Raw genomic sequence first — 16,759 nt, forward strand, 5'->3', positions numbered from 1 at the left:
TGACCTGGTCATTTCTTGGCAGTTTTCGTGAGACTAGTCATCATTTGCAATCTTGCTTGTGCAGTGATTGAGCAGGGCGTGTGTGTGTGTGTGTATGTTTTTCTCATATATTTGTCCGTGATCAGGCCTTACTCCTTTTGCACTCTCCCAGCACAGTAAAAGTCCGTATGTTTTATGGATGTAAACATTTTCCTACTGTTTAAAGGACAGAACATTTATAGGACTTTGTCTTGTTCAGAACCAAAAAGGGAAAATTCACTGTTGATTGTCTTGTCCCGTGTTTGGAAGCAGGTCCATAATGATTGCCATAGAGTCCCTGGGCTGGTGCACATAATGTACATTTTGTTAGTGCACCTTACTGTATGTGGTTTATTGAGTAAATAAAGATTGAAAAAGTTGTGTTGAAATGTTGCCCTCAGCAGAAAGCTTTTTTTTTTAATGATCACATTCATACCGGGAATGCTGTTTAAATATTTATGCTCATAAAAGTTTAACTAACAGTGCCACTTTATGGTTTAGTGTATTAATGGTGGCTGCACCTTTTTCAGATACAAAGAATCTGTTCACGTGTTAGCATCATTTGAGACTTTGTGCTTTTTGTGGTTTCTTCAAAAGTTTAAAATGTATGTGATTGTTTAATGTCAATTTTATTTTTTAGTTTACTGCAGTGTGAAATTTGGATTAACATGCAAGTACATATACACTACTATTTAATAGTTTGGAGTCAGTAAGATTTCTTTTAATGTTTTTGAAAGAAGTCGCACAAAGGCTGAAAATACAGTAAAACGGTAATATTGTAAAATATTGTTACAATTTAAAATAGCTGATTTCTATTTTAATATATTTTCAGGTGTACTTTATTACTGTGATACAAAGCTGAATTTTCAGCATCATTACATTAGTCTTCAGGGTCACGTGACATTCTATGATTTGCTGCTCAAGAAACATTTCTTATTACTGTCAATAGTAGTAATTACCATTATACATTTTTGTCAGGATTCTTTGATTAATAGAAAATGCTAAATGGAACGGCATGTATTTAAAAAAAATTTTTGTAACATTAACAATGTCTTCGACTTTCGATCAGTTTAAATCATTCTTGCTGAATAAAAATATTAATTTCTTTCGAAAAAAATCCGAAACACCGAACTTTTGATCTATATTGATATATATTACAGTCTCTCAATTTGCCTAACATCTGTTCATAAAATCAAACATACATCATGCTAACTACACATTTCCTCTTAAAATATTTAAATATCCCAAATCCCATTAAATTCAGTTTTCAGTATTGAAACACAAACACTAGATTTGTGTGACTGTTTTATTGTAGTGCCATACACATCAATTCTTGAGACAGACATATCACATTTAATCTTTTTTTAAAACATTAGAGCCATTCATACAAGTCATACGATTTTATTTCTTGTTTTACTGCAAGCCAAGCAAACAGAATATGTTATTATTGCTGAGAATGTTGTAGGTCACAGACAAAAATTCCCCCATGGCTCCAACCAGAGAAATTACAGTCCATTCAAAACACATAGAGTGTCCCTGTGAAACTGAGTTTCAGTCGTAAATCTGACGTAAAGCGCAATGACAATGTGAAAACGCATCTCGACAACACTGTTAAAATGAATTGAGGCATTACATGTTCCAGACTGATGATACTACAGTGCAAGTGTGACAAGATTCACCAGAATGAACTAAATGGCATAGTGACAAATGTATAAAGGTTATTGTCATTTAGCTTACAGCGTGGGGAAATGTTATTGCCTTCTTTATCTGATTGCAATCTCAAAACAAGATGTCAGTGGGCACACAAACACTATGGACACAAACATGCAAGACTAGAATGTCTTCAACAAAGTTAACGATACTTTTTCCTCATATCGAACGCTAAATGAACACGGACAGGTGGAACAGACACTCGAACAATTCATGCATATATATATTGCTTTTTACGTATTGGATAATAAATAACTGCCAAAGAGATGATGTGATTTCAGGTTTCCGCGTAAAGATAAAATATGGCTTATATTCTGATAATTAACCCCTTTCACTTGATTGATCGGTCACTAATATCTAAAGATCCTCACGAATCGAAATGTGTGAAAGGTAATGGTGTTTTGCTCTAGTGTGCTCTCTTCCCTCCGAAGTCAGTACACGTTAAAATAATATCTAAAGCTGCGTGTGCTCAAGATTATTCAGGGTATTACTTCTTGAGCATGTCCTGCAGCGGGCCCGGTAGATACTTCATCATCGTGTCCATGATGTTTTCCTCCTCGTCGTCGTCTCCGCAGCCGGATGGTACTGCTTTCTTTGGACGGGTCAGACTGCCTTCGCTCGCCTGCTCCATGGCCGCCTGCGCCTCGGCTTCGGCCACTTCTCGCTTTTTAATGCCGTACTGACACACAACCATAGAGCATGACATTAAATGTAAAAAAATAAATAAAATATTTGTATAATAAAAACCATTCCCTAGGCCATAAAAGTGCTTACAGCAACAGAAACTCTCATTTCAAACATGCACTTTAGAGTCTTAAGTTAATGTGGCCAAACCTTTGAATGTTATGTGATATGGTACTGAATGATTGTCATACTCAAAATACCATGTTATTTACATGGTACTTATATCATGGTATTACCATGGTAAAACTTACAAATATAAGTTTAGCACGATATTGCCAAACAAAACTAAATGGAAGTTGTGTGCATTTATTTTATTTAAATCATTTTAAAGTGGGTATTTTAAGCATTTTTTTGATGGTCATTAAAGGGATAGTCCACCTAAAAATGAATATTGACATAATTTACTCACCCTCATGTTATTCCAAACCTGTATGAATTTCTGTCTTCTGTGGAACATAACAGATGTTTTGAAGAATGTTGAAGTCCCATTGACTTCTAGGGCTGGGGCGGTATGGATTGCCGCCCCAGCCCTATGGATTGCCGCCCCAGCCCCCCCCCCCCCCCCCCCCCCGACAGACTTTCGCACACTCACCAGAAGGCTTTTTTGCTAGACAGACTTTGTTAAATATTTTCACCAACATCCGGAAAATAAATGAGCACAATTTGAAAGAGTCAAATTTTCATCAAGTTGTAATTTGGCATGAACCAATCACTGAATAGATTTCCTTATTTAAGAATATTCTCAGATACATTCGCATTGAATTAATCATTTTCAGGAGAATACATTATGATGTTGAACGAAATGAAAGATGAACACCTTTTCCAACATGTCTTAATTACAAAAATTATATTCCATATTTATGTTAACAATGTTATTTTTTATTTAATCTATGTCGATTATATAAAAAGTGAACAGCATGAGTAAGATAGGATCATAAGATGGGTCAGACATGATTTTGACCACTTTATTAAGTTTTGTTTTGTAGAAAGCCTTTCTTTAAATTAAATTTCGTTTTGTATAAATTGTATCTTAATTTTAATCACTGTTTCATTAACTAATTGCCTGGAATTAATAAATAAGAAGCAAATATAGCAGACATATAATCAGGAGGAAGTGGAAGCGCCGGTGCGATCTCTTGCGCGTGAACTGGAGCTCGTCTCATAAATGAACCGAAACTCAATAAATAGAATGCTTAAAATGTCTACTTTTAAACAAAATTCAAAACGAAATGATAAAGGTAAGGTCGGGTTTGCCGATGTGCGTTATAGGCTATATTTATTTATTTATTTTTATCCCTGTGCGCTGATCGGAGACGGAGTTCACTGCTGATATTCTGAGGATACAACATAGCCAATAGGCTATACTAGGGACTTTAGCCTTTAAATATCTTTGCTGCATGCGCAGTCTCCTTTCTAGAACAGCCGAGAGCTTTCTAGCCTCGTGGCAGCAGCGCCTTGCATCGCTCATAGACCTTAAAACTGATCAAAAAACGAAAATTTATCAAAAAACGTTGGTGCGGATGGATGGCGGACAGATGATGAGTTTTGTGATGCGGTTCCGTTGCGGATGAAATAATAATAGCCCATCCGCGCATCTCTAATACGAATGTAATGTTATTATGTGTCATGGAACATATTGCGATCCCCAACTCGCGAAAGGTCGGATTTGCTCCATCTTTTGATAAGTTTTGTTTAGAAAACCTTGAATCCATGTAAGACACACTATCATTAGAAATAATCAATGTCATTAGAATCAATGAATCCATATCATTAGACACAACGTGCACACATGTGCAGGCCAATGTTTTGGTTTTTTTGCGGTGATGACGGTGACGAGCTCAGACCCGCGGTTAGAGTCACGTGACCGCGGTATTGCGGTAATGCGGTAACCGTCCCAGCCCTATTGACTTCCATTTAATTTTTTGTCCATTTAGGCCCTGTTTACACCTGGTATTAAGATGCGTTTTGGTCCATCGGATCACAAGTGGACGACACTAAATACAGGTGTAAACGGGGTGTAAAATGTTTTAAATTTGTCCACTTTCAACCACTTACAGAGTTAGTTGAAAACGCATTAGACCGGATTGATTTCATAATGTAAATACTCATGTGGTCGAAAGCATTCGAACAGCCACAAAGACTGCCTATTCTCCGCCTGACCTAATGCGTAAACATTATGAGAAGCGCACTAGCCAGATGGGATTTAAACTTTGTCGACTGAAGACCCAAGTTTGGTTTGAAGACGGAAAATGACCAAGCACAATGTTCTCTCACCATTCCTGCACGCACTTAGTGTTCGGCGTGGTCTTGCGGCTGTCAGAGCAGAAATGAAAGCTGCTGCTCTCCTTATGCTTTTTCCATCGTTTCATCGTTCATATGTAAATTACTTAAAGGGTTAGTTCACCCAAAAATGAAAATTAAGTCATTAATTACTCACCCCCATGCTGTACCAACCCCGTAAGACCTTCGTTCATCTTCGGAACACAAATGAAGATATTTTTGATTAAATCTGAGAGGTGGATCACTGCTACATAGGCTGCCTAAGGGAATGAAACTTGACGGCCCAGAAAGTCATTAAAGAAAATGTTTAAATATTCCATGTGCCTACAGTGGCTCAACTATAAGTTTATCAAGCGACGAGAATACTTTTTGTGCGAAAAAAACACATAAATAACGACTTTATTCGACTATTCCATTACTTCCTTGTGGGCCTTGAGACGAGAGTTCAAGAGATTTCCACGACGCATGCGCGAGAACTGAACAAGAAGTAGTAGAAGAAGAACGTCCGCTTCTCAGTTCTCGCGCATGCGTTGTGGAAATCTCTTCAACTCTCGTCTCAGGCCCACAAGGAAGTAATGGAATAGTCGAATAAAGTCGTTATTTATGGGGTTTTTTCGCACAAAAAGTAGTCTCGTCGCTTCTCAGATCCACCTCTCAGATTTAATCAAAAATATCTTCATTTGTGTTCCGAAGATGAACGAAGGTCTTACGGGGTTGGTACAGCATGGGGGTGAGTAATTAATGACTTAATTTTCATTTTTGGGTGAACTAACCCTTTAAGCTTATTTTGTCCATTAGATCGAAAGATCTGAAAAAATAAACATACATTTACCCGCCCATAGACCCTCCCCTCGAAGAAATCAGGACAGAAGTGGTTAAAAGTGGACAAAAGAGACGGATTAAAACACCAGGTGTAAACGGGTATGTGTCTCCCTCGTCTACTTGCGTTTTGGTCGATCGGATCACATCTTAATACCAGGTGTAAACGGTCTGCTAATGTCGATGGGAATTGAAACTGTTTGGTTACCAACATTCTTCAAAAAATATTTTTGTGTTCCACAGAAGAAAGAAGGATGTACAGGTTTGGAACGACATGACGGTGAGTAAATGATGATTTTTGGGTGAACTGTCCCTTTAATAAGATAAAAAATAATGACTTGAGTCGACTTCAGAAGGTTTGGCAGAGACATTAAGGATGGCTAAGGATTAACTTCCAAGAAGCAAATGAAACTAGATAGCATTTGATAATGATGGCTTTATGTAAGATGTTCTACTGGTTGCTCTAACCTTGTCTCTGATGCCCTGTCTTATGACTTCCCGCTCTGCTTCCATCTTGGTGTGTTTGGCCTTCCTCTCATCCTCCTCCTGTCTGAGAGCTTCCTGTCTCTCCTCTTCCTTCTCTTTTTCTGCTTCAGGGTCTTTGTCCCCCTCATCTCCTCCCAGCATTTTACCAACATCAGGGGGGCCTCCTGCAAACAGATAAGAGATGAGTCATGTTACAAATTAAAATGTATATTGTTTTTTAATAGCCTATAATTTAGGACCAGTAGAACTACCATTCAAAAGCTTTTGAAAAGTCACTCCAGTCTTCTGTGTCACATGATTTTTCAGAAATCATTCGAACATGCTGTATTGATGCTCAAAAAAACATATTCTTAAAACGTATTCTTAAATCGATTATTAAAACAGTTGTGCAGCTGCTTGTATAGTTTTGTGGAAACCTTTTTTCAGGATTCGTTGATGAATAGAAAGTTCAAAAGAAATTAACTCATTTGAAATAATGAACATTATAAATGTCTTTACTGTCATTTTTGTATCAGATTAGTGCATCCTTGCTGAATAAAATTAATTTCTTTCCAAGACAAACATTCCAAAAAAATCTTGCTGACCCAAAAACTTTTGAATGGTGGTGTATATTTGGTAGTTCTGAAATTACACTGGTTTGCTATTGAAGTGGGTGGATTCTGGAATGCACTGCTGCTTCAATGTATATGTAATGAGTGATTATAACCAAGATATTAATCAATATGTTTCCTTCTAAATATCAAATGAGTTGAATTACTTCTCTGGAGATTTTACTTTGTTATAGAAGTTACCAGTGTGATTACTGAAATGTTCTTTTCATGTATTCTCTAATGTCTGTATTTGATATCTTATTTAGCCCGGCTTCCAGAAATGAAACGGGGACTTGTTTTGTGTTTGAGAAAGGTCTTCAACGTGTTAAACATATTGGGGTCATTGAAGCCAATAGTTTAAGGGACCATTTCTTTGTTAAAGCCTTACTTTCCAGTTAGATTAAAGTGTAGCTCTCCTTGAGAGAAAGAACGCATTATCTTGGTGTTTTGAGAGGACTCTCCTGTTTATAGTTAGAGCCTGGCCAAATCCAACCTTGGAAAAGCTGTGTGTCGGTGTGTGTGTGTGTGTTAGTCTTCTTGGTTACAGGTAAAGGAACCACTGGCATTATTGGAGATTGACTCAGTTGTTGTTCTGGACATGCTGGCACCCAGCAACCCAAATCTGCGACCTGGAAGGTCACGACGTGCCTAACTTCAGGGTCCGAGTGTCAGCCGCATTATCGATGGAGATATGCTTCCATCTATCTGTATGTGTGGAAAATTACTATGTTTATCTATTTTTTAGCCAATCAGAAACTGCAACCTGAAGCAAGGACGTAGCTTAGACCTTGGTGTAGGGTATAACTTATGTGATCTTTGTAACTGTAAGCAGGGCGGCCTACGAACTCCCGTGTGAGTCTTGAAGCTGACTTCTGCTGATGAAACTGCAAACTATCTTCAGTAAAACTTTTCTTCAATTTATTATAATTCTGACTCCGGGTCTTCTTTCAAACATCTGGTCCTTGGGTCCTAAACTGTTACCCCCTAACACTATAAACTGAAGAACACCATCCCACTTTATATCTAGAGAAAACCAAAAATGATGACGAAGCCAAAAAAGCCCAACCAACTCAGCAAAAAGGGAGCATATAAATAATACATTCACCAGAGCTGGTTTTACCTGGAGGCACACATACACATTCCACAGCATCAGAGAAAAATATCAGATGAAGAATCTATCCAACCACTGAATGAAGTACTGTCTGTGAAATTAAACCGTAACACTGTGTAGAGCATCCTAGCAGGAACAGGAATAATTTATGGACTGGTCACAGTACCACTGCCTCTGTCCCGGGGAGGCCTCGACACACTTCCAAAAATATACAGAGGGAATGTCACCTTGCCTCTATAGTAGTACTCGGAGAACATTAGTTTCAGATCTCCCAAGACTTCTTCAGCAAAGTCTGAAATGTGAAACGAGGATATATGCGACAATAATCTGGCTTTGTGTGATGTGAAGAAGAGGGGGAGTGCTATGTATCAACTCTCTCTCTCTCACACACGCAGATCAATTTCTGTGGTCTGGCTCTCAAAACCCACTGAAACACAAACTGTTCATCATCAGAACATTACACGACAAGGCGAAGAATGTTCTAACTAGTGCAAAATCAAGGGAGAAGGAGTAAACGCGTAAAGAACGTGATGGAAGCCTGTGGCTAAAAGAACAAGATGTCCAAACACACACAAAACAGGTAAGAAAATAAAATAGATTGAAAAATATTGTAACACCATAAGTGGCTGGATTGCCTGAAAGCTTTCCAAGTATCTTTTATCCTATTAGGTTAACCAAATACAGTATATATATATATATATATATATATATATATATAATGTCAGCAAGCAAAAATGCCACTGATAATATTTAAACCGTTATTTGTGAGACAATGAACTTACTAATATTTGATATTCCGATGATTGACCTTTTGCCTATAGGTGGCACTATTTTTTTTTTTGGCGGGGGAAGGGGGAATTTTAGCTTTAAAAGAGAGCATATAAAAAAAATGAGCAACAGCAACCATATAGACATGGTGAAACAAAAATTCACCAGTCTGGTTCACTTTACAGTGTTAACATATGGTGTTGCATGTGCTCTCTTCCGCATTTGTACCTCTCGACAGATGGCATCGAAATGGTTCTCCTTCTGAAACGTTGAAACAAAGCTGGTATTTTCTGTGATTGAAGACTCACTGTCCCTAACAGACTGCTCTGAGACTGAAATATTTAGTCTTGTGAACAGTGAGGGCAGCTGGTGCTCTTCACACTGTCCTCTGCTGCTGTCAGCTGCTCTGTGGCCTCGCTCCAGCAGTGACATCAGCTCTTCTACTGTAAACACACTCCAGCTCGCGTCTGAAAGCGCTGAAGCAAATATTTGAACTGCATGGCCATTTGGGCATCCACATCACTCCACACAAACAAGCTTTCACATTAAGCATATTGAAGGTGAGAGATGGTCCGTTATTATATGAACCAGAGCCCTGCCTCTATATTCATGCACCATGGTATTTATATGGTTCTTTATGGTATGAATCCTATGGCACATTCCAAAAATACACGGTAGGGTAGAGACCTTGTTATATATATTTTAAGTCATCATGAAACGGAAGTTGCGATAGTCTTTTCTTCCATATTGTGACGTATTTGCGAATGAAACGGCTTCTTGAACAAGAAAAAATGTTGGGTGGGACTTGATTGTGTCCATCGGGAATTGATTGGATGGTTGTGGTTTGCTATTGCTGTGATTTCGTGTGAGTGACAGGATTTCCCGCCCTCACGCCAGTAGCACGTCATCAGAGAAGAGATGTTATAAAAGGGAGGGAAAGTTATTTTTAATAAAATAAATTACCAGGACACATTAATTAAAACATAATAATAATGATGAGCACAAAAAAATCATTTAGAATAAGGCAATATTTCATACAAATAATTTTGATTTCAGGGTGACTTTAATAAACTATTATATTGCATAAAAATAGCCTAACACGAAAAGTAGCTATAAGCACATAATTTGAAAAATTGATTTAAAATCAATTCAAATCAAAAATCTAATTTTATTGAACAAAAACATTATATTTAGCTGTATCTAAACCTGTTCCCACATGATTTTTTTCCCAATTTCAAAACATGTAACATTACTTAAAATTGGTGACACCCAGGAAGTGACATCATTTGGACCCTTACTATGTTATGATGGGAAACCAACATGGTAACATTTTACAAGAAGATTAGTTAGTTAACATTAGTTAACATGAACTAATAATGAACTGCACGTATACAGCATTTATTAATCTTTGTTAATGTTGATTTTAACGTTTACTAATACTTCATTCAAATCTTGTTAACATTGTGTAAATGCACTGTGAACTAACATGAACTAACCATGAACAGCTGTATTTTTATTAACTAACGTTAACAAAGATGAACAAATACAGTAACAAATGTATTGCTCATTGTTAGTTCATGTTAGTTAATACATTAACTAATGAACCTTATTGTAGTGTTACCAAACAAGTGAGCAATATCTTTCAAATTTCTTGTCGATTTTTTTACACAAACTTACTGCATTTGTTAAGCTTAAAGGGTCAGTTCACCCAAAAATGAAAATTCTGTCATTAATTACTCACCCTCATGTCGTTCCAAACCTGTAAGACTTTCGTTCATCTTCAAAACACAAATGAAGATCTTTATGATGAAATCTGAGAGCTTTCTGCCCCTCCATTGACAGCTACGCAACTACCACTTTGATGCTTCAAAATGTTCATAAAAAGATCGTAAAACTAATCCAAATGAATCAATTGGTTTAGTCCAATTTTTCTGAAGAGACTCGTCGTTTTATATGATGAACATATTTGATTTAGGATTTTATTCACAAATAAACATTGATCAGCGCACATAAACAGAAGCTCAACCAAACCTGCTTGATGTGGGAGAATAAACCTCTTGCTGAAGCTCAAACGTGCTGCGTAACACGAGAATGAACCTCATTGGTTCTTGAGGAAGCTCAAACGCGCTGCGTAACACGAGAATGAACCTCATTGGTTCTTGCTGAAGCTCAAACGTGCTGCGTAACACGAGAATGAACCTCATTGGTTCTTGAGGAAGCTCAAACGCGCTGCGTAACACGAGAATGAACCTCATTGGTTCTTGAGGAGGCTCAAACGTGCTGCGTAACACGAGAATGAACCTTATTGGTTCTTGCGGAAGCTCAAACGTGCTGGGTAACACGAGAATGAACCTCATTGGTTCTTTAGGAAGCTCAAACGTGCTGCGTAACACGAGAATGAACCTCATTGGTTCTTGCGGAAGCTCAAACGTGCTGCATAACACGAGAATGAACCTCATTGGTTCTTGAGGAAGCTCAAACGTGCTGCGTAACACGAGAATGAACCGCATTGGTTCTTGCGGAAGTTCAAACGTGCTGCGTAACACGAGAATGAACCGCATTGGTTCTTGAGGAAGCTCAAACGTGCTGCGTAACACGAGAATGAACCGCATTGGTTCTTGCGGAAGTTCAAACGTGCTGCGTAACACGAGAATGAACCTCATTGGTTCTTGAGGAAGCTCAAACGTGCTGCGTAACACGAGAATGAACCTCGTTGGTTCTTGCGGAAGCTCAAACGTGCTGCGTAACACGAGAATGAACCTCATTGGTTCTTGCGGAAGTTCAAACGTGCTGCGTAACACGAGAATGAACCGCATTGGTTCTTTAGGAAGCTCAAACGTGCTGCGTAACACGAGAATGAACCTCATTGGTTCTTGCGGAAGCTCAAACGTGCTGCGTAACACGAGAATGAACCTCATTGGTTCTTGAGGAAGCTCAAACGTGCTGCGTAACACGAGAATGAACCTCATTGGTTCTTTAGGAAGCTCAAACGTGCTGCGTAACACGAGAATGAACCTCATTGCTTCTTGCGGAAGCTCAAACGTGCTGCTTAACACGAGAATGAACCGCATTGGTTCTTGAGGAAGCTCAAACGTGCTGCTTAACACGAGAATGAACCTCATTGGTTCTTGAGGAAGCTCAAACGTGCTGCGTAACACGAGAATGAACCTCATTGGTTCTTGCGGAAGCTCAAACGTGCTGCGTAACACGAGAATGAACCGCATTGGTTTTTGCGGAAGTTCAAACGTGCTGCGTAACACGAGAATGAACCGCATTGGTTTTTGCGGAAGTTCAAACGTGCTGCGTAACACGAGAATGAACCGCATTGGTTCTTTAGGAAGCTCAAACGTGCTGCGTAACACGAGAATGAACCTCATTGGTTCTTGCGGAAGTTCAAACGTGCTGCGTAACACGAGAATGAACCTCATTGGTTCTTGCGGAAGCGCAAACGTGCTGCGTAACACGAGAATGAACCTAATTGGTTCTTGCTGAAGCTCAAACGTGCTGCTTAACACGAGAATGAACCTTATTGGTTCTTGCAGAAGCTCAAACGTGCTGCGTAACACGAGAATGAACCGCATTGGTTCTTGAGGAGGCTCAAACGTGCTGCGTAACACGAGAATGAACCTCATTGGTTCTTGAGGAAGCTCAAACGTGCTGCTTAACACGAGAATGAACCTCATTGGTTCTTGAGGAAGCTCAAACGTGCTGCTTAACACGAGAATGAACCTCATTTGTTCTTGAGGAGGCTCAAACGTGCTGCGTAACACGAGAATGAACCTCATTGGTTCTTGCTGAAGCTCAAATGTGCTGCGTAACACGAGAATGAACCTCATTGGTTCTTGCTGAAGCTCAAATGTGCTGCGTAACACGAGAATGAACCTCATTGGTTCTTGCTGAAGCTCAAATGTGCTGCGTAACACGAGAATGAACCTCATTGGTTCTTGAGGAAGCTCAAACGTGCTGCTTAACACGAGAATGAACCTCATTGGTTCTTGAGGAAGCTCAAACGTGCTGCTTAACACGAGAATGAACCTCATTTGTTCTTGAGGAGGCTCAAACGTGCTGCGTAACACGAGAATGAACCTCATTGGTTCTTGCTGAAGCTCAAACGTGCTGCGTTACACGAGAATGAACCTCATTGGTTCTTGAGGAAGCTCAAACGTGCTGCGTAACACGAGAATGAACCTCATTGGTTCTTGAGGAAGCTCAAACGTGCTGCGTAACACGAGAATGAACCTCATTGATTCTTGCTGAAGCTCAAACGTACTGCGTAACACGAGAATGAACCTTATTGGTTCTTGCAGAAGCTCAAACGTGCTGCGTAACACGAGAATGAACCGCATTGGTTCTTGAGGAAGCTCAAACGTGCTGCGTAACACGAGAATGAACCTCATTGGTTCTTGCGGAAGTTCAAACGTGCTGCTTAACACGAGAATGAACCTCATTGGTTCTTGAGGAAGCTCAAACGTGCTGCGTAACACGAGAATGAACCTCATTGGTTCTTGAGGACGCTCAAACGTGCTGCGTAACACGAGAATGAACCTCATTTGTTCTTGAGGACGCTCAAACGTGCTGCGTAACACGAGAATGAACCTCATTGGTTCTTGCTGAAGCTCAAACGTGCTGCGTTACACGAGAATGAACCTCATTGGTTCTTGAGGAAGCTCAAACGTGCTGCGTAACACGAGAATGAACCTCATTGGTTCTTGAGGAAGCTCAAACGTGCTGCGTAACACGAGAATGAACCTCATTGGTTCTTGAGGAAGCGCAAACGTGCTGCGTAACACGAGAATGAACCTCATTGGTTCTTGAGGAAGCTCAAACGTGCTGCGTAACACGAGAATGAACCTCATTGGTTCTTGCTGAAGCTCAAACGTGCTGCGTAACACAAGAATGAACCTCATTGGTTCTTGAGGAAGCGCAAACGTGCTGCGTAACACGAGAATGAACCTCATTGGTTCTTGAGGAAGCTCAAACGTGCTGCGTAACACGAGAATGAACCTCATTGGTTCTTGAGGAAGCGCAAACGTGCTGCGTAACACGAGAATGAACCTCATTGGTTCTTGAGGAAGCTCAAACGTGCTGCTTAACACGAGAATGAACCTCATTGGTTCTTGAGGAAGCTCAAACGTGCTGCGTAACACGAGAATGAACCTCATTGGTTCTTGAGGAAGCGCAAACGTGCTGCGTAACACGAGAATGAACCTCATTGGTTCTTGCTGAAGCTCAAATGTGCTGCGTAACACGAGAATGAACCTCCTTGGTTCTTGAGGAAGCTCAAACGTGCTGCGTAACACGAGAATGAACCTCATTGGTTCTTGAGGAAGCTCAAACGTGCTGCTTAACACGAGAATGAACCTCATTGGTTCTTGCTGAAGCTCAAACGTGCTGCGTAACACGAGAATGAACCTCATTGGTTCTTGAGGAAGCTCAAACGTGCTGCGTAACACGAGAATGAACCTCATTGGTTCTTGAGGAAGCTCAAACGTGCTGCTTAACACGAGAATGAACCTCATTGGTTCTTGAGGAAGCTCAAACGTGCTGCGTAACACGAGAATGAACCTCATTGGTTCTTGAGGAAGCGCAAACGTGCTGCGTAACACGAGAATGAACCTCATTGGTTCTTGCTGAAGCTCAAATGTGCTGCGTAACACGAGAATGAACCTCATTGGTTCTTGAGGAAGCTCAAATGTGCTGCGTAACACGAGAATGAACCTCATTGGTTCTTGAGGAAGCTCAAACGTGCTGCTTAACACGAGAATGAACCTCATTGGTTCTTGAGGAAGCTCAAACGTGCTGCTTAACACGAGAATGAACCTCATTGGTTCTTGAGGAAGCTCAAATGTGCTGCGTAACACGAGAATGAACCTCATTGGTTCTTGAGGAAGCTCAAACGTGCTGCTTAACACGAGAATGAACCTCATTGGTTCTTGAGGAAGCGCAAACGTGCTGCGTAACACGAGAATGAACCTCATTGGTTCTTGAGGAAGCTCAAACGTGCTGCTTAACACGAGAATGAACCTCATTGGTTCTTGAGGAAGCTCAAACGTGCTGCGTAACACGAGAATGAACCTCATTGGTTCTTGAGGAAGCTCAAACGTGCTGCTTAACACGAGAATGAACCTCATTGGTTCTTGAGGAAGCGCAAACGTGCTGCTTAACACGAGAATGAACCTCATTGGTTCTTGAGGAAGCTCAAACGTGCTGCTTAACACGAGAATGAACCTCATTGGTTCTTGAGGAAGCTCAAACGTGCTGCGTAACACGAGAATGAACCTCATTGGTTCTTGAGGAAGCTCAAACGTGCTGCTTAACACGAGAATGAACCTCATTGGTTCTTGAGGAAGCTCAAACGTGCTGCGTAACACGAGAATGAACCTCATTGGTTCTTGAGGAAGCGCAAACGTGCTGCTTAACACGAGAATGAACCTCATTGGTTCTTGCTGAAGCTCAAACGTGCTGCGTAACACGAGAATGAACCTCATTTGGATTTTTGCATGTCAAGTGAAGATGCTTGAGCTTACGTTTACCACAACTGATGTGTGCGTTGATGAATGTTCATTTAAAACGATCGTGTCTCTTCAGAAAATTTGGACTATCCGCTCAATTCATATGAATTTGTTTCAAGATCTCTTTATGAACTTTTTGAAGCATCAAAGTGGTAGTTGCGTAGCTGTCAACGGAGGGACAGAAAGCTCTCAGAGTGTATCAAAAAGATCTTCATTTGTGATCCAAAGACATAAGCGCGAGTAATTATTGACATTATTATTTAACTATCCCTTTAACCCTTTAATGTATGAAAAAAACCCCATAAGTTTCAAAATTAGCTAGACTAAATTTGTAACCCTTAGCCATTTTGCCATTGTTTATTTTAATTTAATAAAATTGGTCTAAGTAATTTTGATCTTTAATTAATATAGACAATAAATGAATAGAAAATGAAACGGCTCAATATTCAGTGTAACTTCTTATTTTTCTGAAGGTTAAGAACCTCCTTCCACAGACAATTTCTTCGAAAGGTAGAAAAAAACATCTCAGGTCTTCTTGTACCCCCATTCGTAGAAAGCGCCTAATAATGATGATGAGACGCAATGGCATGCTGTACGGGACAGTGTCCTCCAAGCAAATGTATACAGTGTGTCTCTGACACGGCAAGAGAAGCCTAACGCCGACTAGTGTTGCTTCAGACAGTAGCATAACCTTCTCTCTGGTGCGTAAAGCTGAATAGCGAACGACTTTCAGGGAGCGCGCACGTGACCGCTGCCGCAGCACTAGAGCACTGATTCAAGTCTTTCATTGCAACTTTAATCTTCTAATGGGAATATACACTCACCTCCCAAAGCTGCCTTCATCAGGAAATTCATGATGGCTTTTCAAGTGTTCTTGTCCTTGTCCTTGTCCTTTCAAAAATGTGAGAGCTATCGTTTTACTGCCAGATCTGTAATTAAAATAAACATTGGTTTCAATAATAATAATGACGACGATAAATGAAACGCTTAAAATATTAATATACATCCTTTATACATAAACAGAATAACACATTTTACGCGTAGACTAAACAACAACAATAATAACAGCAAAATTGACGAGACTGCAGCTCAATAAAGCATGCACAACTTGATCAGAACGTTTTGTCCTTCAGCTCACAAGGTGCAATGTGAAACCGGTTTTGCACATGTATTTTCTTTCATCGCTGGTCTTTGACTAAAAATAATAGAGCAAATGTCACTCACATCTTCCACAGTGACAGATCATCAAATCCCTCCGTGCAACTGATGCTGATAGCGACAATTAGCCTGTCATACTAGCAAACCCATAGTGCTGAGCTAATTCAATTCATTTGCGTCACTGTCTATCACCACCGTGCGTATTTTAGATAAAAAATATACCTATCAACTTCCGGGGGTCAGAGATCCAGAAGGTAACTTTGGACTTATCGACCAATGACTCCCTTAATCCAGTGCAGGACAGTAGTCATACGGCCCAAGCTCGCTAGGATCTCTACAAAGTGTTTTGCGTGAGCAGTCGTTTCGACCTCAGTAGTCTTGGTGCATTACCTTACTTGAACCTCCGCCGCAAAGGCTCGTCAGTATCTACACAAGCCGTTTTCAGCACCACCGTCGCTGGACAGCGCCTGCACGTGACCGCGCACCTCCAAAAGCCTTAAGAAATGCGATGTAAATACCTGCAAAGGGTCCGCGGATGGAGCGAGCAATCGTGCCGATTTGGAAGTTGACGTGGGCCAGTTGTGGAGGATGTGTATGATTAACCCACTATGAGCATCCCTGAT

At 40.1% G+C, this 16,759-nt stretch overlaps 1 protein-coding gene across 1 annotated transcript; it reads right to left on the reverse strand.

Moving 5' to 3' along the window:
• Positions 1–1,310: 1,310 nt before the first annotated feature.
• cplx2a (complexin 2a) lies at positions 1,311–15,887 on the reverse strand. Its single transcript, XM_056264588.1, has 3 exons — positions 15,803–15,887; positions 5,980–6,161; positions 1,311–2,407 (listed from the first exon to the last, which is right to left on the reverse strand). Exons 1-3 carry the CDS (start codon positions 15,831–15,833, stop codon positions 2,216–2,218), a joined length of 405 nt encoding a protein of 134 aa, XP_056120563.1. The 5' UTR covers positions 15,834–15,887; the 3' UTR covers positions 1,311–2,215.
• Positions 15,888–16,759: the final 872 nt, after the last annotated feature.

Source organism: Rhinichthys klamathensis, unplaced genomic scaffold (assembly GCF_029890125.1).
Source record: "Rhinichthys klamathensis goyatoka isolate OS25496 unplaced genomic scaffold, OSU_Roscu_1.1 h1tg000222l_1, whole genome shotgun sequence".
In the NCBI taxonomy this organism is placed as follows: Eukaryota; Metazoa; Chordata; class Actinopteri; order Cypriniformes; family Leuciscidae; genus Rhinichthys; species Rhinichthys klamathensis.